Raw genomic sequence first — 25,949 nt, 5'->3', positions numbered from 1 at the left:
CTGGGGGAGGAAATGGCAACCCACTCCAGAATTCTTGCCGGGAAAATCCCATGAACAGAGGAGCCTGGTGGGCTACAATCCATGGGGTCGCGAAAGAGTCAGACATGACTTAGCGAGCGACTGAGTATGCACACATGTGCATGCCACCAAAATATGCTGTGTGTGTTTACCTCCCCCTTTTACAGGGTGTTTGTTTTTAAGTAAAATATTTGGCTTGTTTGCTCTGTTCCCTGCACCATGGCTCTGATTCTGAGCCCTCTTCTCTCTGACTCTGCCAGATCTCAGTCAGTTATCAAAGTAAATGACCGAGTCCCAGAGGAAGGTGTTAGTAAAAGATCAGGCCTTTATAAGCAAGATAATAGCTGGCCTTCCTGTCTGTGCATCTAATTCTCAGTTTCAGCATAATTACCTCTCACCACTTCCTATTGCCTATCACTTTCAGTTTCCTGTGTTTAAGAGTTATCTTCAGAGTGCAGAATAATGTGTGTCCCAGGTCCCTTCCCCGGAGTGTCTGACTGCATGTATCTGGGGCGGTCCCCATGGATTTTTGCTTTCAGCAAGAATTCAGGTGATTCTGCTGCTGCCTATATTCTAAGAATCACACTTTGGGGAACACGGCAGCTTAGCTTCCTCTGTTGGTCACCATCTCTGTATTTATCTCATCTTTTATATTTGCTTGACCCTCTACTGGATTGCCAGTGTGGTGGTGAGTGTGTGTTAGTTGCTCAGTCTTGTCTGACTCTTTGTGACCCCATGGATGGTAGCCAGCCAGGCTCCTCTGTCCATGGAATTCTCCAGACAAGAATACTGGTGGTATGAGAGGCGGGTATTTAGTCTGTGGGCTGACCTTTTAGCATTTGCCTCAAGGTGTATCATTCTTTTCAAATGTTCTGTTTGACAAACTTCTTGAGCATGCACTGTGTGTGTCAGGCGTTGGGATGTGATAGGCAGGAGAGATGTAAAGGCAAACCAACCATAGTCCTTGCTTTGGAGGAACTTGCAGCCTGCAAGGTAGAGGCAGTCACTTGGACTCCTTTGATGCCACATAGTTAAAATATTTAATGTCTTCATGTTCTGGTTAAATGAGAGATGGTTCAAGCAATGCACTGGGGCTTGGACTCTACCTGACCTTGGGTGAGCACCTCGGTCAGCTACTTCATAGCCTTCTGACTTGAAATAAATTCTCTACCTTTGTGAAGAGTAAGTAAAAGAACACACACAAAGCACTTAGCACTGTGAGCCATGTATGTGTGAGGAGTCGCTTCAGTCATGTCCGGCTCTGTGCAGCCCTATGGATGGTAGCCCATCAGGCTCCTCTGTCCATGGCATTCTCCAGCCAAGAATACTGGAGTGGGTTGCCATTTCTCTTCCAGTGGACCTTCCGGACCCAGGGATTGAACCCATGTCTCTTGCGTCTCCTGCATTAACAGGCAGGCTCTTTACCACTAGTGCCACCTAGGAAGCCTGTGAGCCATAGTAAATGCTCAGTAAATATGAGGAGAATCTTTTAAAGTTTGATCTCTACATTTCTAGCATGGTTAGAATGATGTATACCCTATAGTATTGTATTGTGGACTAGAAATAATATTTGTAAAGTACTAGACCATTCAGGTATAACCTAAATCAAATCCCTTATGATTATACAGTGGAAGTGAGAAATAGATTTAAGGGCCTAGATCTGATAGATAGAGTGCCTGATGAACTATGGAATGAGCTTCGTGACATTGTACAGGAGACAGGGATCAACACCATCCCCATGGAAAAGAAATGCAAAAAAGCAAAATGGCTGTCTGGGGAGGCCTTACAAATAGCTGTGAAAAGAAGAGAAGTGAAAAGCAAAGGAGAAAAGGAAAGATATAAGCATCTGAATGCTGAGTTCCAAAGAGTAGCAAGAAGAGATAAGAAAGCCTTCCTCAGCGATCAATGCAAAGAAATAGAGGAAAACAACAGAATGGGAAAGACTAGAGATCTCTTCAAGAAAATTAGAGACACCAAGGGAAAATTTCATGCAAAGATGGGCTAGATAAAGGACAGAAATGGTATGGACCTAACAGAAGCAGAAGATATCAAGAAGAGGTGAAAAGAATACACTGAACAACTGTACAAAAACGATCTTCACGTCCCAGATAATCACGATGGTGTGATCACTCACCTAGAGCCAGACATCCTGGAATGTGAAGTCAAGTGGGCCTTAGAAAGCATCACTACGAACAAACCTAGTGGAGGTGATGGAATTCCAGCTGAGCTATTTCAAATCCTGAAAGATGATGCTGTGAAAGTGCTGCACTCAGTATGCCAGCAAATTTGGAAAACTCAGCAGTGGCCACAGGACTGGAAAAGGTCAGTTTTCATTCCAATCCCAAAGAAAGGCAATGCCAAAGAATGCTCAAACTACCGCACAATTGCACTCATCTCACATGCTAGTAAAGTAATGCTCAAAATTCTCCAAGCCAGGCTTCAGCAATATGTGAACCATGAACTTCCTGATGTTCAAGCTGGTTTTAGAAAAGGCAGAGAAACCAGAGATCAAATTGCCAACATCCGCTGGATCATCAAAAAAGCAGTTCCAGAAAAACATCTATTTCTGCTTTATTGACTATGCCAAAGCCTTTGACTGTGTGGATCATAATAAACTGTGGAAAATTCTGAAAGAGATGGGAATACCAGACCACCTGATCTGCCTCTTGAGAAATTTGTATGCAGGTCAGGAAGCAACAGTTAGAACTGGACATGGAACAACAGACTGGTTCCAAATAGGAAAAGGAGTACGTCAAGGCTGTATATTGTCACCCTGCTTCTTTAACTTCTATGCAGAGTACATCATGAGAAACACTGGTCTGGAAGAAACACAAGCTGGAATCAAGATTGCCGGGAGAAATATCAATAACCTCAGATATGCAGATGACACCACCCTTATGGCAGAAAGTGAAGAGGAACTAAAAAGCCTCTTGATGAAAGTGAAAGAGGAGAGTGAAAAAGTTGGCTTAAAGCTCAACATTCAGAAAACAAAGATCATGGCATCCGATCCCATCACTTCATGTGAGATAGATGGGGAAACAGTGTCAGACTTTATTTTTCTGGGCTCCAAAATCACTGCAGATGGTGACTGCAGCCATGAAATTCAAAGACGCTTACTCCTTGGAAGGAAAGTTATGTTCAACCTAAATAACATATTGAAAAGCAGAGACATTACTTTGCCAACAAAGGTCCATCTAGTCAAGGCTATGGTTTTTCCTGTGGTCATGTATGGATGTGAGAGTTGGTATGTGAAGAAGGCTGAGCGCCGAAGAATGTATGCTTTTGAACTGTGGTGTTGGAGAAGACTCTTGAGAGTTCCTTGGACTGCAAGGAGATCCAACCAGTCCATTCTGAAGGAGATCAGCCCTGGGATTTCTTTGGAAGGAATGATGCTAAAGCTGAAACTCCAGTACCTTGGACACCTGATACGAAGAGTTGACTCATTGGCAAAGACTCTGATGCTGGGAGGGATTGGGGGCAGGAGGAGAAGGGGATGACAGAGGATGAGAAGTCTGGATGGCATCACTGACTCGATGGACATGAGTCTGAGTAAACTCCGGGAGTTGGTGATGGATAGGGAGGCTGGCGTGCTGCAGTTCATGGGGTCGCTAAGAGTTGGACACGACTGAGCGACTGAACTGAACGGAACTGAGGCACATACATAACATGAAATCAGATGCTTATTATTTATGCTATTGTAATTGACTCAGATAGTAAACTGAGAATGCTAAATATACATCACTAATTTTTTTAACTCCAAATATATTTTTGATTGGCAGCTAGTAGTTTCTTTAGATTTATTGTTCTCACCAGTATAGACTGATGCCTACTAGTTAATTGTGTGGAAAGCTTATCTGGCTGCTTGTTTTTGCAAGGCAGTTTATTTTAGTAACATTCATGAAAAGAGAGTGCTTTGGTAGTTTTTCTGTTTTCTAGGATTGCATTGTGTTATTTTCTCCAAGGGCTTCCCTAATGGCTCAAATGGTAAAGAATTTGCTTGCAATGCAGGAGACCCTGGTTCAATCCTTGGCTCAGGAAGATTTCCTGGAGAAGGGAATAACCATCCATTCCAGTATTCTTGCCTGGAGAAGTCCATGGACTGAGGAGCTTGATGTGCTACAGTTCATGGGGTCATAGCCATGCTTTTTTTAACTGGAGTCAGTGAGGAAAAAAAAAAAAAGCCTAGGTTCCGGTCTCTTATGTTTGATTGCCAGGACTTAAAGCTTCTGTGGGATTATTTGTCTGCTTCAGTGGCAGACTCAGAAGTCACTAGGCCTCATAACAGACCCATGCCTGGCCTTCTCTGAGGCTGTGACTGTACACAGAGTAGGAAGGAAAGTTAAAAGGGGTTGATTTAAGTGATCAAGAACCAGACAAACCTACCCACTGCTTCTGCTTCAGAGGTATGATGTGTCAGTGCTGGTGTTGGATGGACCTCTGTTTATTTGTTTCTTTTTAGCTGTGTTGGTTCTTTGTTGCTGTGTGTAGGTTTTCTCTAGTTCTGACAAAGGGGGGCTACTCTTCGTTGTAACTTGGGTTTTTTTTTTTTTTTTTTTTTTTGCAGTGGCTTCTCTTATAGCACAGCATGGGCTCTAGGAACATGGGCTCAGTTGTTGTGGCTCTTGGGCTCAGTTGCTCCACTGCATGTGGGATCTTCCCAGACTAGAGATCAAACCCATGTCCCCTGCACTGGAAGGCAGATTCTTAACCACTGGGATACCAAGGAAGTCCCAAATGGGACCATATTTGGAAAGTCCATTTCAGAATGGGATCTTTGAAGGATGACCTTTGAATAGCACACGAGGGGCAACCATCTGTGCTGTTTAGAAATTGATGGAAAATTTCCACTCAGGTGACCTATGTTACTTGATGCTTTTGAACTGTGGTGTTGGAGAAGACTCTTGAGAGTCCCTTAGGCTGCAAGGACATCCAACCAGTCCATCCTAAAAGCAATCAGTCCTGAATATTCATTGGAAGGACTGCTGCTGAAGCTAAAACTCCAATATTTAGGCTACCTGATGCAAAGAACTGACTCATTTGAAAAGACTCTGATGCAGGGAAAGATTGAAGGCAGGAGGAGAAGGAAATGACAGAGGATGAGATGGTTGGAAGGCATCACCAACTTCAATGGACATGAGTTTGAGTAGACTCTGGGAGTTGGTGATGGACAGGGAGGCCTGGCATGCTGCAGTCTGTAGGGTTCCAAAGAGTTGGACATGACTGAGAGACTGAACTGAACTGACCTGACCTATGTTAATTGAATAGAGCCATGGCCTGATTAAAAAGAGCTCACTATACAGAAAGAAATGCAAAAAGGCAAAATGGTTGTCTGAGGAGACCTTATAAATAGCTGAGAAAAGAAGAGAAGCTAAGGGCAAAGGAGAAAAGGAAAGATATACCCATTTGAATGCACAGTTCTAAAGAATAGCAAGGAGATATAAGAAAGCCTTCCTCAGCGATCAATGAAAAGAAGTAGAAGAAAACAATAGAATGGTAAAGACTAGAGATCTCTTCAAGAAAATTAGAGATACCAAGGGAACATTTCATGCAAAGATGGGTACAATAAAGGACAGAAATGGCATGGACCTAAAAGAAGCAGAAGACATTAAGAAGAGGTGGCAAGAATACACAGAGGAACTATACAAAAAAGATCTTCATGACCCAGATAACCACGATGGTGTGATCACTCACTTAGAGCCAGACATCCTGGAATGTGAAGTCAAGTGGGCCTCAGGAAACATCACTACGAACAAAGCTACAGGAGGTGATGCAATTCCAGTTGAGCTATTTCAAATCTTAAAAGATGATGCTGTGAAAGTGTTGCACTCAATATGCCAGCATATCTGGAAAACTCAGCAGTGGCCACAGGACTAGAAAAGGTCAGTTTTCATTCCAGTCCCAAAGAAGGGGCAATGTCAAAGAGTGTTTATATAACTGCACAGTTGCACTCATCTCACACACTAGCAAAGTAATGCTTAAAATTTTCCAAGCTAGGTTTCAATAGTATGTGAACTGTGAACTGTGGACTTACTGATGTTCAAGCTGGATTTAGAAAAGGCAGAGGAACCAGAGATCAAATTGCCAACATCTGCTGGATCATCAAAAAAGCAAGAGAGTTCCAGAAAAACATCTACTTTTGTTTCATTGACTACTCCAAAGCCTTTGACTGTGTGGATCACAACAAACTGTGGAAAATTCTTCAAGAGATGGGAATACCAGGCCACCTGACCTGCCTCCTTTGAAATCTGTGTGCAGGTCAAGAAGCAACAGTTAAAACTGGACATGGAACAATGGACTGATTCCAAATCGTGAAAGGAGTATGTCAAAGCTGCATATTGCCATCCTGCTTATTTAACTTATATGCAGAGTACATCCTGCAAAATGCCAGGCTGGATGAAGCACAAGCTGGAATCAAGATAGCCGGGAGAAATATCAGTAACCTCAGATACGCAGATGACACCACCCTTCTGTCAGAAAGTGAAGAAGAACTAAAGAGCCTCTTGATGAAAGTGAAAGAGGAGAGTGAAAAAGTTGGCTTAAAACTCAACATTCAGAAAACTAAGATTGTGGCATGCGGTCCCATCACTTCATGGCAAATAGATGGGGAAACAATGAAAACAGTGAGAGACTTTAGTTTTTTAGGTTCCAAAATCACTGCAGAGAGTGACTGCAGCCATGAAATTAAAAGACGCTTGCTCCTTGGAAGAAAAGTTATGACCAACCTAGACAGCATATTAAAAAGCAGAGACATTACTTTGCCAACAAAGGTCTGTCTAGTCAAAGCTATGGTTTTTCCAATAGTTGTGAGTGGATGTGAGAGTTGGAGTATAAGGAAAGCTGAGCACGAAACTGATGCTTTTGAACTGTGTTGTTGGAGAAGACTCTTGAGAGTCCCTTAGACTGCAGGGAGATCCAACCTATCAATCCTAAAGGAAATCAGTCCTGAATATTCATTGGAAGGACTGATGCTAAAGCTGAAACTCCAATTCTTTGGCCACCTGATGAGAAGAACTGACTCATTGGGAAAGACCCTGATGCTTGGAAAGATTGAAGGTGGGAGGAGAAGGGGACGACAGAGGATGAGATAGTTGGATGGCATCACCATATGGTAGACATGAGTTTGAGTGGGCTCTGGGAGTTGGTGATGGACAAGGAAGTCTGGTGTTTTAAAGTCCATGGGATCACAAAGAGTCAGACACGACTGAGTGACTGAACTGACTGATACAGAAAGAAGTGATGGAGTTTTCTGATGTGATTTTGGAATATGGAGAAGGGCAGAGGCAGTTGTTCGTAAGGTACATTATATGTTGATTCGCCCACAGGTCTGGCCTGGGTTCTCTTTCAGAGTCTCCATAACTGGTCACAAGGAATATAAGTTTGTGCTGGATTCAAGTTCCTGCCCATGTTTCCCACTTGCCCAGAACTTGGTTTATTCTGCACACTTTAAAGCAGAGTTAACTTCACATTTCTCTGCACTATTTCAGAAGTTTTTGGTGTATTTTTGCTTGTTTTTACACTTGGATTTTTTTAAATGGTCATAGTTGTCTGCCCTTGAGCAGCACCTAGTAGACTGAATTTAGATAAAGCTATCTCTCCACAAATAAGCAGGTTTCTATAGAACATAGATAATAAAAAATAGATGAGGGAAGTGTGGGATTATTTTGATTTTGAATTATTAATATAATCACCTCCCTTTGTAGATGGAGGCACAGATAGCTTTCTTGGGGTCAGTGAGTGAGCCTGATTCCATTAATATTAGATACTGCTCAGAACCTGCCCAAGGAGAAATACAGTGATGCTTGAGATGTGAGAAGACACGTTTTCTACACCAGACAAACACGAACTCTTTTCTCCAAGACCCCAAACAGCCCTCATAGATAGCAAGGTGTGGGACTGGAACCTGGGTTGGCAAAGTTTAGCCTCCCATGACTAATCTCCTTTGCTCTATGGTTCCCTATAATCTTTGAAGTTTCTAAGCCTTTAAAAGAAATAAACTTAATGGCTTTCAAACTTAAGGCACTGTCCTCAATAACATTCTTTTTCATCATTTATATGTTTTTTCTTTTTCATGTGAAAAATGATGGATTTCTTCCCAGCCCATAATTAAAGTACCACAAGCCTAATAAAAACCTTTAAAGCAGGTGTTCATTTTAAGAGACATGGAGCTACTTATTTGGTTGTTAGACCTCATACATAATAGCAGAATTTAACATTCTAAGTGACTTCAGCCTGTTCTTGGCCTCTTTTCTGTCCTTATAATAGAAACCTTTCCAGAGAAATCCTCTGGTTGCATATTCTGTAGCTTTTCTTAATCATGTGGACCAGAGTTCTATCTCTGCAGGTGCCTTGTTTACGCCCAGATAGTGAGCCAGTGAAAATTTTCCATAATTCTACTTTACAAGAGGGCTTCCCTAGTGGCTCAGAGATAAAGAATCTGACTACAATGACAGAGACTGAGGTTCAGTCCCTGGGTTGGGAAGATCCCCTGGAGAAGGGAATAGCTACCCACTCCAGTATGCTTGCCTGGGAAATTTTAGGGAGTATGAAGACTGTTTAGAAAGGTCCCAGGAAATGCATTTCTATCAGGAGTATATTCGTGGTATTAAATTATACTGACAACATGTTGTTGCCTCATGGACAGAGAAGGTCAGTTTATTAGATTTCTAGAAATTTTGTGTTTGCATCCAGTTTCTAAAACCAATGGTAATTAATTTAGCAAGAATGAAAAATAAAAGTTTGGATACATTATACATCAGTATACGTTTTAAAACAAGACTCTCTTCTCACCATGGTTTTGGTAACTTAAGGCCTGTATCCAGGCAAAATTTCCAAGAGATGGAAACAAAGACGAAATCTTTTCTGATGCCTTACAAATGAATTATGGGCGGTTGAACTATGGCTGACCAGGAAAGTTAATGGACAGATTATATTACAGGGAGTAACTGGGCACTTTGGCTTTTCTTTTTTTCTTTACAATCACCTTCTCTTGAGGGACCAAGGACTTATGCCCTGAAATACAGAGTACTAAGCTTATTAACTCTGTGATCAAGAGCCAAATTAGATTCATTCGCAGCTGGGACCACAACAATTTGAAACCCTACTTGCTTTGTTATGCTTTGAAGTAACAAAGAAGAAAATAGCACATCTCTTAGGAACCTCTTTCTGTCCTTTTTTTTTAAAAAAAAAAAAGAAAACAAAACTTTTTTATCAGATGCAGTATCAGTTAGCAAGTTAGTGGAGATAATTGTTCATCTGTAGACCTTGCGTTTTAGCTAAATATTTCCAGGATGGGGAATTTAACCATTACATAGCATTGTGCTGTGATTATTGACTGAAAGCTGAGTCTGTTTTCAGAGATTTGTCACCGAAAAGGATTTGATTATTCACTGATCACTGCTACCTGCCAAGATATAAATACAAGTTCCTAAAAGTAAATGTTAGACTGTCATTGTTGAGAATGCACACAGATATGAAGTTGTGGATTCAAAAACCAAGCTCACCAAAAATGAGATCCTTTGGTTAATTGTCAAACACTTTCAGAGCTAAATGATTTTAAACAGAGCGTCTGTTGCTATCCTAGTGTTTTAGCTCATATTCCTGTTTAAAGTTTTATATGCTCTGAGTTAATTTCAGACTCTAGGCCTACTCATATAAGAAATGGCAGTGTTTAATATTGTCACTAGTCTTGCAAAAGATAATTTTAAGACTCTATTAATCCAAATTTGGGGACGCTACAACTCGCTAGTGCTAGGCTCTCAATAAGTTTATTTTTGGAATGGCTGGATCATCAGTCTTCGTTCCAAGTTCTTAATTTATCTCTTTGATGGGAAAGTTTCCAGAAATAACTAATCCAGCATTCCAGCTAAAAATCTTACTGGCTGCTGTGACAGACAGATAAAATTGGATACTCTAGTGAATTAATCATGCAAGCTGAAGTATTATGGTTAACTTGGCAGTCATAAACCTTGGTGAATATGATCATTTTTTGAGAAATGCTCTTCTTTGACAAATCATTTACATCTTTTTTTCCAAAACTCCTTCTTTAATAATTCTACTTCAAATCTTACAAAGTTCTACCCGTTACACTTTTTTATATATTGAATCCCTTAAAGTAGGTAGCAAAACTATATTTAATGTATCCGATCAGGATAATTTCCTAAAATACTTTGTATAGTTTTTAATGATGGTATTTATAAAAATAATCTAGTTAAAATGTCTGTAAGAATATTGAATGCCTTTTGGAATATGAGAATCTATTTTAAATTCTTTAGGTGTATACTTACCTAAACCAGAATCTTTTTACTTGAGTGTAACCCACCTATCTAGGCAGTAGGATGTAAAGATAGAAAAATTTTCTATATGTAGTTTTACAAAACAATTGACTTCTGCTTTATTATAATTACATGATAGCGAGAGCATGTTTAACCAGAGTGAAATTTTCTCTCTGGGAATGTAGTGGTTGGATGGCTATGGCTAGGCTGCCTTCCATTCCTCATTTTTTTAAGACAACCCATGCTCTCAGAATCATTCTGCTTATGAACTTGAGTTACCAGTCACTAGGAGGAACATAGAACTCTCAAACGGGCCTGTTAAATGTTCCAGTTATCTGTCTTTTTTAGACAGTTTATAACTTTTGATCATGTTAGCTTATTGGATATTGTCAGAGTCAGCTCTGTGAAATATTGCAAGCAAGATGGGCAGCTATTCTAGGCAAGGTGAAAATCAAAGTTATATCTGGCCCATAATTCTGGCCTTAAGCTGCTGCCTCCTCCTTCATTTATTTTTGATAACATACTTAATTGGTTCCATGTGGGCAAAGCAATTTACCCTGAGATGATTATTTCCGCCAGTGGGACATGCAGGCTCAGCCATCTGCGAGGAAGAACAGTTGGCTGCTGCAGATGAAGTGTTTGCGTGTTTGCAGCTTTCAAAGAGGCCAGGTAGTTTTACAAATTAGAACAGACACACACACACACACACAAGTTCTGTCTATGAAAGGCAAAACTCTAAGCAACAAAGCAAGCAAATGATTAGAACTAAGCAGCAAATGAAAATACATCAGGGAATAGGACAGACAGCCTCGCCTGACATTCCTTATGGATCCTCTTCCTTAAATGCCAAGGAGAGCCTGGTGTGTGGTGCACTCTAAGAGCCTGACTCTCATGGGTGTATCCCACCTGAACACAAGTGCAAGGCAAAGAATACACGTACTGGAGGACAGCCCCTTCAGAAGGCAGGAAGAGGCAGCTCAGGGATGCGGAATGGAGGGGATGGCTAGGAAGAGCTTCCTGGAATCATGAATCCCTGAGGCTGGAGCTAGGATCCCACAGTGCACCCACACCCCAACTGTGCCTTCAGCACGCTGCCCCTGGCATTGGCTGTGGGCTCCCAGGCCTTGTTAGGAGGGTCACCTCTGCACAGGCAGCATGTATTTTAGCAACAAAGACTATTCTCTTAGCTGACACGTACTATCCCCCGGGATGCTTAGTTATGTCATGTCCAGCCCGATAAAAATTTTAGATTGAGCTAAAGAAATGATGATCAAACATCAATAAAGTTTTAATGATTGAGCCTAGGATTTATATTTGCCATGTTAATATGTCTACTTAAGTTGACATATAAAAGTCAGTGATAGGAAACCTAGAGTGCCCTTTGTTAATCGATATTTTTACTGAGATTATTATGGCTGCATCAGCACTTATAAGAAATTATAAGTAGAGATTCCATGTGTACTTTGCCCAGTTTACCCCAATGGTGGCATTTAAAAAGCTGTAGAATAATAGCACAGCCAGGTTAGTGATGCTAATACACTAATCCACCGGTTTTATTCAGACTTCCCCATTTTACTCGGGTTCGTTTGTGTATTTTTGCATGAGTGTTTTTGTGTATTTAGTTCTACATAATTTTATCACATGTAGGTTTGTGGATCCACCACCAAGCCTAGACACTAGACAATTTCAGTAGCACAAAGATTCCTTCTGTTGGCCTCATTCACACCATGTCCCTCTGACCCTCTCTCTCCTACCACTCTCATCCCCAGCCTCCTTACCACCACTAATCTTTTCTCCACCTTCTAAACTTTTCTCATGTAAAAAAATGTTACATAAATGGGATGTTACATAAATGGAATCATACAGTATATAACCTTTGGGGAATTGACTTCTTTCACTCAGGATAATTTCCTAGAAATTCACCCAGGTTGTTGACTATGTTAATATTCATTATTATTGCTGACTAGTGTTCCATGGTATGGATGTACTGCAGTTTGTTTAACCTTCACCCATTGAAGGACATCTGGGTTGTTTCCAGTTTGGCAATGTTACAAATACAGTTGCTGTGAACATTTGTGTACAGATTTTTGTGTGAATGTACATTTTCATTTCTCGGGGATAGATGCCCAGGAGTGCAGTTGCTGAGTCATATGATAGTTGCATGTTTAGTTTTTTAAGAAACTGTCAGGCTATTTTGATAATCCTTTAAAAAAAATTTTTTTAATTCCTATGTGCATTTCTATATAACACCTAAAACTACAGGCTCCACACTGTTACATTGCTGTTTTTTTATGTTTTGTCCAGCATTTTACAAATTCTCAAATATAGGGCTAGTTGCCAGTTAACACTTTCAGACTCTTTGAAAATAATCTGTGATCTAATAATCCTTTATTGTTATTTTTAATAAAAGAAAATAAGAAATACAAATAAAAGTAAAAAATAAAAAACTTCTCACTTTACCATGTAGGCTTTTATGCTCAATCTAAAAACTTAATCTTCTCTCTTGATTTTTTTGTAGCCACACCATATCCTGGTGGATTTAAGTGCTTCACCTGCGAAAAGGCAGCAGACAATTATGAGTGCAACCGATGGGCTCCCGACATCTACTGCCCTCGAGGTAAACTCTCAGTAGGCACATTGGACTGCCCAGAGCTGTCCACGAGTGCAATGCCTTGTTGACCATGTGTGATGCATGTATGAGAGAGGCATGCTTGCAGTCTTAACTTCTCTTGTCTAAGGCTGTTAGTACATCTTTTATGCCACATCAGTAACTTATCACCAGCCACTGTCAGAGCTATAAACTGATCTGTAGGCTTATCCCCTTTCTTATAAAGCATCGTTGGAGCTCCAAAAGAGATAAGTGATACTTCTTTTACCCCCAGGCCCAACAAACGCTGGACAAGAAGAGAAAAACCAGCCTGTAATCCACTCTTGGAAGCATTAGTCATTGCATAGGAACGTCCTTTAAGTAAAAATATGAATTGCTGTTCATATAAAGATCCCATTTATTACATATCTTGCCAGAGGCTTCTATCCTGAGACTGCATGAAAGCTAGAATTCTAAGTGTCATCATCACACAAATAAAAACCCTGAGCTTTTTAAACTATTAAGTCCTCTTTGAAGGATGAGATGGATGCCCTATGGAAGCATGAAATTTTGACTCAAAGGCCTGTTTCAAACTGAAGTAGATGTTTCATATTCAGGTCTCTTGTATCCTATTGAATCAAATAAGATGGTTATATTTTTACATGGAGTCACTGTTAACTGGCTCTTTTAGGTTTGAAGGAAAGTCAGTTCATTTGATGGGGAGATGATACAGACGGGGTATTTTATTGACAAATGTTTGAGCGTATAGTAAGATGGACTTCCCTGCTGATCTAATTCACTTGTTTAAATGACTGAATATACCAACACTAAACCTGCTATTTTTTCAATGTAATGCAAGAGCTCTTATACTCACCCCGGTGGAAGGCATGCTGTTTCTCCTGGAGGACTGGGCATCAGGAGAGCATGGAGATTGTAGTGAAGGGCAGGTGTTATCTCCCCAAGCCAGTGCTATTTATGTGATGCAGGAGTCTCTACCCAGACTGCCCAGCAGAAATACCTGTGGGTCTTTTCAAAATCATCTGGACCTGTGTCCTTCCTGGACCAGTGGTTCTCAAACTTCATCAAGACCATCATTCGCTGGAGCACTTATTAAAATACAGATTTTGGCCCCCACCTTCACCTCCCCCTCCTTCCTAGTTTCTGATTCAGTAGATCTGAGATGGGGCCTGAGAGTTTGCATTTCTAAAGCAATCCACAGTGTTACAAAAGCTGTTGTTCTGGAGGTCAGGCATTCAGAACCACAGCTCCAGACCAACTGAGCCAACAATTCTGAGGTTAGGGCCTTGCATCTGTGTGTTTAAATATCCCAGCTGATTCTAATGAACAGTCAGGCACAAGAACCACTGGGAGCTCCTCTCCCCACTCAGAGAGCAAAATGTAGTATTGTCATTTCTAGATTCTTGTTTACTTTGATGTTAGTTGAGTTTCAAAAGACCACAGGGAAGAAGAAAATATGGAAACACTGAAGATCAGCTTAATCACAAGCTAGGTGTCTAGTCAGCCAAGTAATCAAAGAGAAGTCCTGTCTGCACTGCCTTCTGCAGTCAGGCATTCATTCCAGAATCAGCAGTATTTTCTAATATTACTAGAGTGAATTTGGGTGGGTTGCTGATGGACCTGGTTAAAGCATGGCTTCTCAAACTTGGCAGCACACTGAAATCAGGGGAAAACACTGATGCCTAGGCCCATTCCCAGAGATTCATATTTAGATGGTGTGGGTGCAGCCAGGCATATGAATTTTTGAAAGCTTCCCCAGTAGTTCGAATAGGCAGCAAAATTGGAGAATCACTGTTAACAGTGACTTTGGACAAAAACAGGATGATTTGCTTGTGTAGCCAATAACCTTTGGGCTGGTTCCTGCTGGGACAAAGCTGGCAGATAAGCTTTTGAAACCACTGGCGCTGGTCAGAGGTACTGTATGGGAAACCCAACAGTGCTTCTCTCAGGATGACCCTGGCAGAGACGATGCAGAGGAAAAGGAGGGCTTGTGAACTGGTGCTCTCTTGGGCTGTGGGCTGTATTTCACAGAGGCCCTGTCTGAGTCAGGAGGTGTACAAGTTTATTCCTGACACAAAGGGAAGACAGGGAGCGCTAGAACTCTGCTTGAATTCCTCTCCGGACACAAGAAAGTTCCATCTTCATGCTTTCTTTCAAGGTCAGAATCTATCCTTCTAAAGTACAGATACCTGAATATAGCACAGGTCCTTACACAATTTCTCCTTCTCCCTTTTTTATCCTGAAATTCATAGGGTTAAATGGAAAGTGATGCCCTGAGGTTCATGACACAGAACCACTTATGCCAAACCCTTTGGGGGATTATATGGTGAAAGATAAGAATCAGGTTTCTTCTTTCAAGGAGCCGGCAGTTTAGCCAAGGAGATACAATCTGAACATATCAAATGTCAAAAATAGCAGGACAAAGGCTAATGCCAAAGGCAGCATGGCACTAAATGCTATGGGGGTTGAAAGGGAAGAATTGCAGTTGGGGGGCTGAGGTGACCGCTGACAGTGTTATGGGCTGGGGATATGGCTGCAGCCTGACAGGTGAGCAAGGAGCGGGAGGAAGAGTGAAGGGGGCGTGACTTCTAGGAAGTCACTCGGAGCAGAGGCATGGGGTGTGCCCTTGTGGGCTCAGCGGACCCTGAAAGACCTGAAATGGGTATAGCAGAATGTGCTGGGGAATGGTAGGAGCAGAACAGAGGAGCCATGCTGTTTTGTGGGGTCTTGAGCATCAGGTAAGGAGTGAGGACTGGAGCTGTAACCCGAGGAAAGATGATTCTTTCTTGCGCAGCCATGATTCCCATGAACCATCGACCTTTTTTCTGGGTTTGCTCCAGATTTTTCTAAGAATGAAAACAATGCCATCATTACTAGTGCATGATAAGTCACTTCACTCGTGTCTGACTCTTTGCAACCCTATAGACTGTAGCCCAGCAGGCTCCTTTGTCCATGGGATTCTCCAGGCAAGAATACTGGAGTGGGTTGCCATGCCCTCCTCCAGGGGATCTTCCTGACCCAGGGATTGAACCTGAGTCTCTTACATCTCCTGCATTGGCAGGTGGGTCCTTTATCACTAGCACCACAAAATGTAAAATATGTCTACTGAAAACTACTCATTAAATCTACATTTTCCACCCATTTATTAGTTTGATTGAAACAGCTATAGGACTACCAACAGGCATGGTAAGGACAGCTCAGTAGTTTCTTCTGAGACATTCCTTGTTTTCTGTTGGCTTATTTTGTCATCTATTTAACTAGGGTTCAATTAATACCTGATATGAAAATAACTGGTTGAAAGTGAAAAAAAACCCAGTTTGTATAAATATCAAATTTTATCCCTATGGAATAAACTTACATCCCAGATTGCTTAGGAGATTGATTGGATTTCAAGTTCCTCTCATTCTGACTTTTGAAATGTGTGTTATAAAAGTGCTTTCTCCTCAATTGCATTGGTACTGCCTTTGGCACTTAGAGATTCATGGGACCATGTTCCTTTCCAAGACATGAGAATTTAGGACAGCCTCCATCATGGACCGCCATTGTTCACCCCTCAGCTTGCTTTAGTCCCTGAGCACTTCCTTTGGAATAACCTTAATTTCATCAACTGCTCATTATAAATCTATGTAACTTTCTTATCTCTATGAACCAGAATGGGAAAGGATCATATTATATGAGGGACCAATTGAAGAAACTGGTGAAGGCAAACAAGAATTGAGCATTCTGTGCTCAGAGGCACATGTATTTGCCTGTGACTTTTCTCTGTGCTGAGAGATTAAAATCTCCTTGAGACAGGGACTGTCTTAAGTGTTTATTAAGAATTTGTAGAATTAAATATCAAGTCAAAAACATTGCAGTTTTTTAAAAGGCTTATTCTGTGGGAGATACCTAAGCCGCTAAGGATTTTATGTTCCTTCTTAATTATAAAGTGCAGGTGCCTCCCTTGAGGGCAAAATCTTCCTTGGAAATTTCTGCTGATATAAAGTCTGGCCAGAATTTTGAGATAGAGGGACATATCCTTTTCATTCCAGCTTCTCTGCTGCTCACTGTCTTTCTGGGAAAGTAAAGAAAAATCTGAGCGTGTCCCTTGGCAGCTCTTACTGTATCTGTTATCTCGTTTAAACAGGGAATACAAATGTGATCCCCAGCTCAACTGAAGACAAGCCCCACAGTTACAGATTTTCAGGAAAGTCTTCCTTATGGTCAACTTTTTTCAGATCAAGCCCAGGCTAGACAGACAGTCTTTCTGTTTACTTAACGGTGGATTTTTTTTTTTTTTCTCTTTCAGACAGTCTTATTCATAGGACATAGCCCTTCAGGGTTCCTGCCCTTATGCATGAGTCTGTACCTCTACACCCCTTGAGGACCCAAGGCTTTGCATCTTCTTATCTTTTATCTCTTAGCCCTCCCATCTCCCACCAGTGTAGAGAATTCAGTGCTTTTCTGTGTTGGCTCCTGGGGTTTCCCTAGCTTCCTGGAGAGTTCATTTGTACATTTACAAAAGGTATTGGTTATCTGTTATCCAACACTTCTGGCTGCTATGTAATGAGGTAGTGTTCAGGTGATCTATGTTTTCATATTGCTTAATGAAAGTCTTAGATTTCATCCTTTTAAATAAAAAAAAACCCACCTTTTTTTATTGCAGTGTAATTACTTTGCAATGTTGTGTTAGTGTCTTCTGTACAATGAAGTATGTTGGCTATATGTATACAGATAGGTTCCCTCTTGAGCCTCCCTCCCATTTCCCCATCCTACCCTTCTCGGTCATTGCAGAGCACCAAGCTGAGCTCCCTGTGCTGTGAAACAGCTTCCCACTAGCTAGCTATTTCACACATGACAGTGTATTTATGTCAGACCTAATCTCCCAATTCATCTCACCCTCCCCTTGCCCTTTGTGTCCACACATCTGTTCTATATATATGTCTGCATTTCTATTCTTGTTTTAAAAACAAACTTTTAAAAATTAGTTTAACATACATTCTGGAAAGTGCATAGAATGCAGTTTGTTGAATTTTCACAGCATGAACATGCAATGTATCTGCTGTTCATGTTAACTCACAGAAGTCATAGTGGCCCAGAAGGCCACTGAGGATCCTCAGTCATTGCTGTCCATCTCCCACAGGTAATACAGTTGTGAGTGTTGTGCAGTTTTATATAAATGGAACCATACAGAATGGCCTCCTTTCTTTCCCACCTTCTGTATGTGAAATCCATCTGTGTTTTTGTGAGCAGCAGTCATTCTTTCTCACAGAAGCACAGTAGATCGTTCTATGAATGTACCAAAACCCATCCATTCCACTGTTGGTAGGCATCTGGACTGCTTCCGTGCACAGCATTTTTGCATGTGTCTTTTGGTGCACCTGTATATGCATTTCCACCAGGTCTATCCCAGGAGATGGGGTTGCTGGGCACACGGTACTCATGCTTTGGCTTTCCTGGATTTTGCCTAATAGTTTCCAGAGTCACTGTAGCAATTTCAGCCTCTCCAGCAATGTGTGAGAGTGCCAGTTGCTGCACAACCTTGCCAACACTTAATATGGACAGAAACAATAGAAGCTAGAAGTGGATGGAATGACATTTCCTAAAGCACTGGAAGTACATAACTGCCAACCTATAATTCTATACCAAGACTGTCAGTCTCCCTCCTCTGTACTCCCTTGTCTCCTGGCTGCCCGGCTCCTTCTACATTCCTGTTTGTGCCTCCCAATTAAGACAAAGGCTCTGCTTAGCTTCTCCATCTCCCAGCAGGGTTTTCTGCCTGGCTTCTCAGCCTCTTCACCTGTGTATTAGCAAATGCCTTGAGGGCAGAATAGGTATAGAGTGTCAGGTGAAGCTTAGTGCATTGTTGGTTTAGCTGGTATCTTACTCATCAAATCCTCTCTGCCTTGGTAGCTCACCTATGCTTTCACAAGATTTCGGTTGTTGTTTTAATATTATCCAGCTATTTTAGTTTTATGCTACCATTTCTTGGTTCATCTCAGGTGGCATTGGAATTCTCAAAATCACTCTTCAATTAGAACTTTCCAGCAACTTTTTAACCAAAAGTTCTGCTATCAGCATAAGCAAGATTTTTTTTTTTGTACCCTTAGAACATCTGAGGTCAAACTGAAAATCAGATCGATTATATTCTTTGTAGCCAAAGATGGAGAAGCTCTATACAATCAGCAAAAACAAGGCTGGGAGCTGACTATGGCTCAGATCATGAACTCCTTATTGCAAAATTCAGACTTAAATTGAAGAAAATAGGGAAAACCACTAGACCACTCAGGTATGACCTATATCAAATCCCTTATGATTATACAATGGAAGTGACAAATAGATTCAAGGGATTAGATCTGATAGACAGAGTCACTTAAGAACTCTGAATGGAGGTTTGTGACAAAGTGCAGGCTGCAGTGATCGAGACCATCCCCAAGAAAAAGAAATGCAAAAAGGCAAAATGCTTGTCTGAGGAGGCCTTACAAACAGCTATGAAAAGAAGAGAAGTGAAAGTCAAAGGAGAAAAGGAAAGATACACCCATTTGAATGCAGAGTTCCAAAGAAAGGAGAAATAAGAAAGCCTTACTCAGCGATCAATGCAAAGAAATAGAGTAAAACAATAGAATGGAAAAGACTAGAGATCTCTTCAAGAAAATTAGAGACACCAAGGGAAAATTTCATGCAAAATGGGCACAATAAAGGACAGAAATAGTATGGACCTAACAGAAGCACAAGATATTAAGAAAAGGTGACAAGAATACACAGAAGAACTATACAAAAAAAGATCTTCAAGACCTAGATAACCATGATGGTGTGATCACTCACCTAGAATCAGACATCCTGGAATGTGAAGTCAAGTGGGCCTTAGGAAACATCACTATGAACAAAGCTAGTGGAGGTGATGGACTTCCAGTTGAGCTATTTCAAATCCTAAAAGATGATGCTGTGAAAGTGCTGCACTCAATATGCCAGCAAACTTGGAAAACTCAGCAGTGGCCACAGAACTGGAAAAGGTCAGTTTTCATTCCAGTCCCAAAGAAGGGGCAATACCAAAGAATGTTTAAACAACCACACAATTGCACTCATCTCACACACTAGCAAAGTAATGCTCAAAATTCTCCAAGCCAGGTTTCAACAGTATGTGAACGGTGAACTGTGAAATTCCAGATGTTCAAGCTGGGTTTATAAAAGGCAAAGTAACAAGAGATCAAATCGCCAACATCTGCTGGATCATCAAAAAAGCAATAGAGTTCCAGAAAAACATCTACTTTTGCTTCATTGACTACGCCAAAGTCTTTGACTGTGTGGATCACAACAAACTGTGGAAAATTCTTCAAGAGATGGGAATACCAGGCCACCTGACCTGCCTCCTGAGAAATCTGTATGCAGGTCAAGAAGAAACAGTTAGAACTGGACATGGAACAATGGACTGATTCCAAATCGCAAAAAGAGTACATCAAGCCTGTATACTCTCACCCTGCTTATTTAACTTATATGCAGAGTACCCTCTTCCAACAATACAAGAGAAGACTCTACACATGGACATCACCAGATGGTCAACACCGAAATCAGATTGATTATATTCTTTGCAGCCAAAGATGGAGAAGCTCTATACAGTCAACAAAAACAAGACCAGGAGCTGACTGTGGCTCAGATCATGAACTCCATATTGACAAATTCAGACTTAAATTGAAGAAAGTAGGGAAAACCACTAGACCATTCAGGTATGACCTAAATCAAATCCCTTATGATTATACAGTGGAAATGAGAAATAGATTTAAGGGCCTAGATCTGATAGATAGAGTGCCTGATGAGCTATGGAATGAGCTTCGTGACATTGTACAGGAGACAGGGATCAAGACCATCCCCATGGAAAAGAAATGCAAAAAAGCAAAATGGCTGTCTGGGGAGGCCTTACAAATAGCTGTGAAAAGAAGAGAAGCCAAAAGCAAAGGAGAAAAGGAAAGATATAAGCATCTGAATGCTAAGTTCCAAAGAATAGCAAGGAGAGATAAGAAAGCCTTCCTCAGCGATCAGTGCAAAGAAATAGAGGAAAACAACAGAATGGGAAAGACTAGAGATCTCTTCAAGAAAATTAGAGATACCAAGGGAACATTTCATGCAAAGATGGGCTCGATAAAGGACAGAAATGGCATGGACCTAACAGAAGCAGAAGATATTAAGAAGAGGTGGCAAGAATACACAGAAGAACTGTACAAAAAAGATCTTCACAACCCAGATAATCACGATGGTGTGATCACTGACCTAGAGCCAGACATCCTGGAATGTGAAGTCAAGTGGGGCTTAGAAAGCATCACTACGAACAAAGCTAGTGGAGGTGATGGAATTCCACTTGAGCTATTCCAAATCCTGAAAGATGATGCTGTGAAAGTGCTGCACTCAGTATGCCAGCAAATTTGGAAAACTCAGCAGTGGCCACAGGACTGGAAAAGGTCAGTTTTCATTCCAATCCCAAAGAAAGGCAATGCCAAAGAGTGCTCAAACTACCACACAATTGCACTCATCTCACACGCTAGCAAAGTAATGCTCAAAATTCTCCAAGCCAGGCTTCAGCAATACATGAACCGTGAACTTCCAGATGTTCAAGCTGGTTTTAGAAAAGGCAGAGGAACCAGAGATCAAATTGCCAACATCCGCTGGATCATGGATAAAGCAAGGGAGTTCCACAAAAACATCTATTTCTGCTTTATTGACTATGCCAAAGCCTTTGACTGTGTGGATCACAATAAACTGTGGAAAATTCTTCAAGAGATGGGAATACCAGACCACCTGACCTGCCTCTTGAGAAATTTGTATGCAGATCAGGAAGCAACAGTTAGAACTGGACATGGAACAACAGACTGGTTCCAAATAGGAAAAGGAGTACGTCAAGGCTGTATATTGTCACCCTGCTTCTTTAACTTCTATGCTGAGTATATCATGAGAAATGCTGGGCTAGAAGAAGCACAAGCTGGAATCAAGATTGCCGGGAGAAATATCAATAACCTCGGATATGCAGATGACACCACCCTTATGGCAGAAAGTGAAGAGGAACTCAAAAGCCTCTTGATGAAAGTGAAAGTAGAGAGTGAAAAAGTTGGCTTAAAGCTCAACATTCAGAAAACGAAGATTATGGCATCCAGTCCCATCACTTCATGGGAAATAAATGGGGAAACAGTGGAAACAGTGTCAGATTTTATTTTTCTGGGCTCCAAAATCACTGCAGATGGTGACTACAGCCATGAAATTAAAAGACGCTTACTCCTTGGAAGGAAAGTTATGACCAACCTAGACAGCATATTCAAAAGCAGAGATATTACTTTGCCAACAAAGGTCAGTCTAGTCAAGGCTATGGTTTTTCCTGTGATCGTGTATGGATGTGAGAGTTGGACTGTGAAGAAGGCTGAGCACCAAAGAATTGATGCTTTTGAACTGTGGTGTTGGAGAAGACTCTTGAGAGTCCCTTGGACTGCAAGGAGATCCAACCAGTCCATTCTGAAGGAGATCAGCCCTGGGATTTCTTTGGAAGGACTGATGCTAAAGCTGAAACTCCAGTACTTTGGCCACCTGATGCAAAGAGTTGACTCATTGGAAAAGACTCTGATGCTGGGAGGGATTGGGGGCAGGAGGAGAAGGGGACAACAGAGGATGAGATGGCTAGATGGCATCACTGACTCGATGGTCGTGAAGTCTGAGTGAACTCTGGGAGTTGGTGATGGACAGGGAGGCCTGGCATGCTGTGATTCATGGGGTTGCAAAGAGTCGGACACGACTGAGCGACTGAATTGAACTGAACTGAGAGTACATCATGAGAAATTCTGGGTTTGATGAAGCACAAGCTGGAATCAAGATTGCCAGGAGAAATATCAATAACCTCAGATATGCAGATGACACCACCCTTCTTCAGAAAGTGAAGAAGAACTAAAGGGCCTCTTGATGAAAGTGAAAGAGGAGAGTGAAAAAGTTGGCTTAAAACTCAACATTCAGAAAACTAAGACTATATTAAAAAGCAGAGACATTACTTTACCAACAAAGGTCTGTGTAGTCAAAGCTATGGTTTTTCCAGTAGTCATGTATGGATGTGAGAGTTGGACTAGAAAGAAAGCTGAGCTCCGAAGAATTGATGCTTTTGAACTGTGGTGTTGGAGAAGACTCTTGAGAATCCCTTGGACTGCAAGGACATCAAACCAGTCAATTCTAAAGGAAATAGCCCTGAAGATTCATTGGAAGGAGTGATGCTGAAGCTGAAACTCCAATACTTTGGCCACCTGATGCGGAGAATTGATTCATTAGAAAAGACCCTGATGCTGGGAAATATTGAAGGCAGGAGGAGAAGGGGACGACATAAGATGAGATGGTTGGATGGTATCATGAACTCTATGGACATGGACTTGAGTAACCTCCAGGAGTTGGTGATGGACAGGGAAGCCTGGTGTGGTGCATTCCATGCAGTTGCAAAGAGTCGGACACGACTGAGCGACTGAACTGAACTAAGAGTATCTGACCTACTCCAACTCAGTGTTTTTTCCGAAATATTTTCTGTTAACAGAATTGCCTCAGATAGGAAGCATTGATTTGATGCTTTTGCGTTTCGCTTTGATTTTACCTATTGTCCACCATAAAGTTCTGTTTATCCTCACTCATGTTGCATCCTTTTCAGTCACCTTCTTAGTCTTTGTTGGAGATAAACGCATCGCTCTCTGAGTTTCAGGGATTTGCTTTAAAGCAGAGATTCCTGAAGAGTGTCACTTGTCCTTAAGAACTGTGGATGGTGTTTTTAAAAATGAGAGAAGTAACCGTTTAGTAGTTTCTTCAAGAGATGCTGACTGCAGGGTAAAGGAGAGCAGTTATGACTCAATCTGGTTGAAAAGTACTTATTTACTTTTCCTTTCTGCCTTGAGACATGTCTTACTTTGAAAAAGAAAACAGTATATTTTTACAGGCCTGTGGATAGCAGTTGATAGGACTAGGAAAGCCATGAGATTAATCAGATTCCTGGACACCAGAGGAGAGCATGTGAACATTCCTAATTAGGGTACACCTTAAATAATTCAGCTTATCTGCAACTCATTTGTAGTTCATCTTTCTCGTAAGTCTATTTTCCTTCATTGTGGATTCTTTTTTTCTTTCACTTTCATTTAACGGAACTTAAAATTGAGATATCCATACAGAATAGTGAACAGCATGATGAATTTTTACAAACTGATCTTACCATGTGTGTGGCACCCAGATTAAGAAATTGACCGTATTCCACACCCCAGTACGTTCTAGCATGTCTGATTTCAGTCACTGTCCCTACCACCAAGGGCCCTGTTATGGGCTGAATTATGCCGTCTACAAATTCATTCCAGTACCCCCAAACGAAACTGTATTTGAAGGTGTTATTGGGGTAGGTTCTAACCCAATATGACTAGCGTCCTTATAAGAACAGATTAGGGCACAAATATGCAAAGGGAAGACCATGTAAAGATATAGAGAGAAGGTGATCATCTATAAGAAAGGTAAAGAGGCCTCAGAAGAAATTAACCTTGCAGACATCTTGATGTTGGACGTTTAGCCTCTAGACCTGTGAGAAAATAAATTTCTGTGGTTTAAGATCCCCAGACTGTGCTACTTTACTATGGCAACCCTAGAAAACTAAGGAAATTATCCTCCTGATTTCCAATAGCATAGATTAGTTTTGTTTCTTATCAAGTCTTTTAATAGGAGTGGAATCATACAGTATATACCATCTTGTATCTGAGTTCTTTCACTCAATATTATGGGAGATTCATTCATTTTGTTAGGTCTACTTCTAGGCAATTCATTCTCATTGCTGTGTGAGTATATGCCATAACTTATTCATTCTACCACTGGGCATTTTTGTAGTTTCCAGGGTTTTTTTTTTTTTGTATAAATAACTTTTCCATGAACATTCTAGTACTTATCTTTTTTGTTGGATGTATATCTAAGGGTGGATTACTGATTCCTAAGATATGCATAAGTTTAGATTTAGTAAATCCTGGCAAGCATTTTCCCAAAGCAGTTATACTATGTGAAGGTTGTGCTTCTGATTGAAATATACTATTATTTCACTTTCAAATTTGAAGAGCTCACTCAAACTACAGAAATGGAATAGATGTTATAGATATCGTTGCTAAGTCGCTAAGTCGCTTCAGTCGTGTCCGACTCTGTGTGACCCCATAGACGGCAGCCCACCAGGCTCCCCCGTCCCTGGGATTCTCCAGGCAAGAACACTGGAATGGGTTGCCATTTCCTTCTCCAATGCATGAAAATGAAAAGTGAAAGTGCAGTCGTTCAGTCGTGCCCGACCCTTAGCGACCCCGTGGACTATGGCCTACCAGGCTCCTCCGTCCATGGGATTTTCCAGGCAAGAGTACTGGAGTGGGGTGCCACTGCCTTCTCCAATAGATATCATAGAACTAAGTTAAAGAGTTGATTTGGTTCAACCTTGAGTTGAAGAGACCAGATATATATATATATATTCTTTCCACCCATCCACCTATATTCTTAATACATTAAGCACCTGTTATATTATGCAAGGTCCTGTGCTGTATATTGGAGTGGGGGTGGGGAATGCCAACATACTCAAGAATGCACCTTAATCTCAAGAAGATTGTAATCTTGAACAGTTTATCTTAACTGAGAGTGGTTTTGCCCCTCAGAGGACATTTACTAATGTATGGAAACATTTTTGGTTATCACAGTTGGGGATGCTACTGGCATCTCAGAAGAAGGGGCCGCAGATGCTGATAAATATACTACATTGTACAAGTTAGTCTCCCAACCCAGAACTAGCTAACTCAAAATGTCAGAAATGTTGAGGATTTTTGGAAAGACAGGGCAGATGTATTTTTCTATTCCTCCTGCTAAGTACAACTAAATTCCTGAACATTATATATATTGGTGAAAAGAAAGAGAGAAAAAGGCAGATTAGCTAAGGTCCTCATGACCCAAGAAGGTGAGTTCTCTGGGTTTTGTTTTTGTCCTATACATTCCAGACTTGGAGATGACAAAGCTGGAAACCTGGAAATACCACAGGCACCAAAATAATAAACTCCAACAAAAGTAATCTC

The 25,949-nt window shown here is 41.1% G+C and overlaps 1 protein-coding gene across 2 annotated transcripts in view; it reads left to right on the top strand.

Moving 5' to 3' along the window:
• LYPD6 (LY6/PLAUR domain containing 6) overlaps positions 1-25,949 on the top strand; it is a 132,583-nt gene that overhangs the window by 94,372 nt on the left and 12,262 nt on the right. For both annotated transcript variants that reach the window (XM_070768152.1, XM_070768163.1), the window contains exon 3: positions 12,808-12,906. In XM_070768152.1, the coding sequence (XP_070624253.1) occupies positions 12,808-12,906 (99 nt within the window). The remainder of the gene's footprint in view (positions 1-12,807; positions 12,907-25,949) is intronic.

The sequence above is a fragment of the Bos indicus genome, chromosome 2 (genome assembly GCF_029378745.1).
Source record: "Bos indicus isolate NIAB-ARS_2022 breed Sahiwal x Tharparkar chromosome 2, NIAB-ARS_B.indTharparkar_mat_pri_1.0, whole genome shotgun sequence".
Classification (NCBI taxonomy): domain Eukaryota; kingdom Metazoa; phylum Chordata; class Mammalia; order Artiodactyla; family Bovidae; genus Bos; species Bos indicus.
This window is presented reverse-complemented; position numbering and strand designations above follow the sequence as displayed.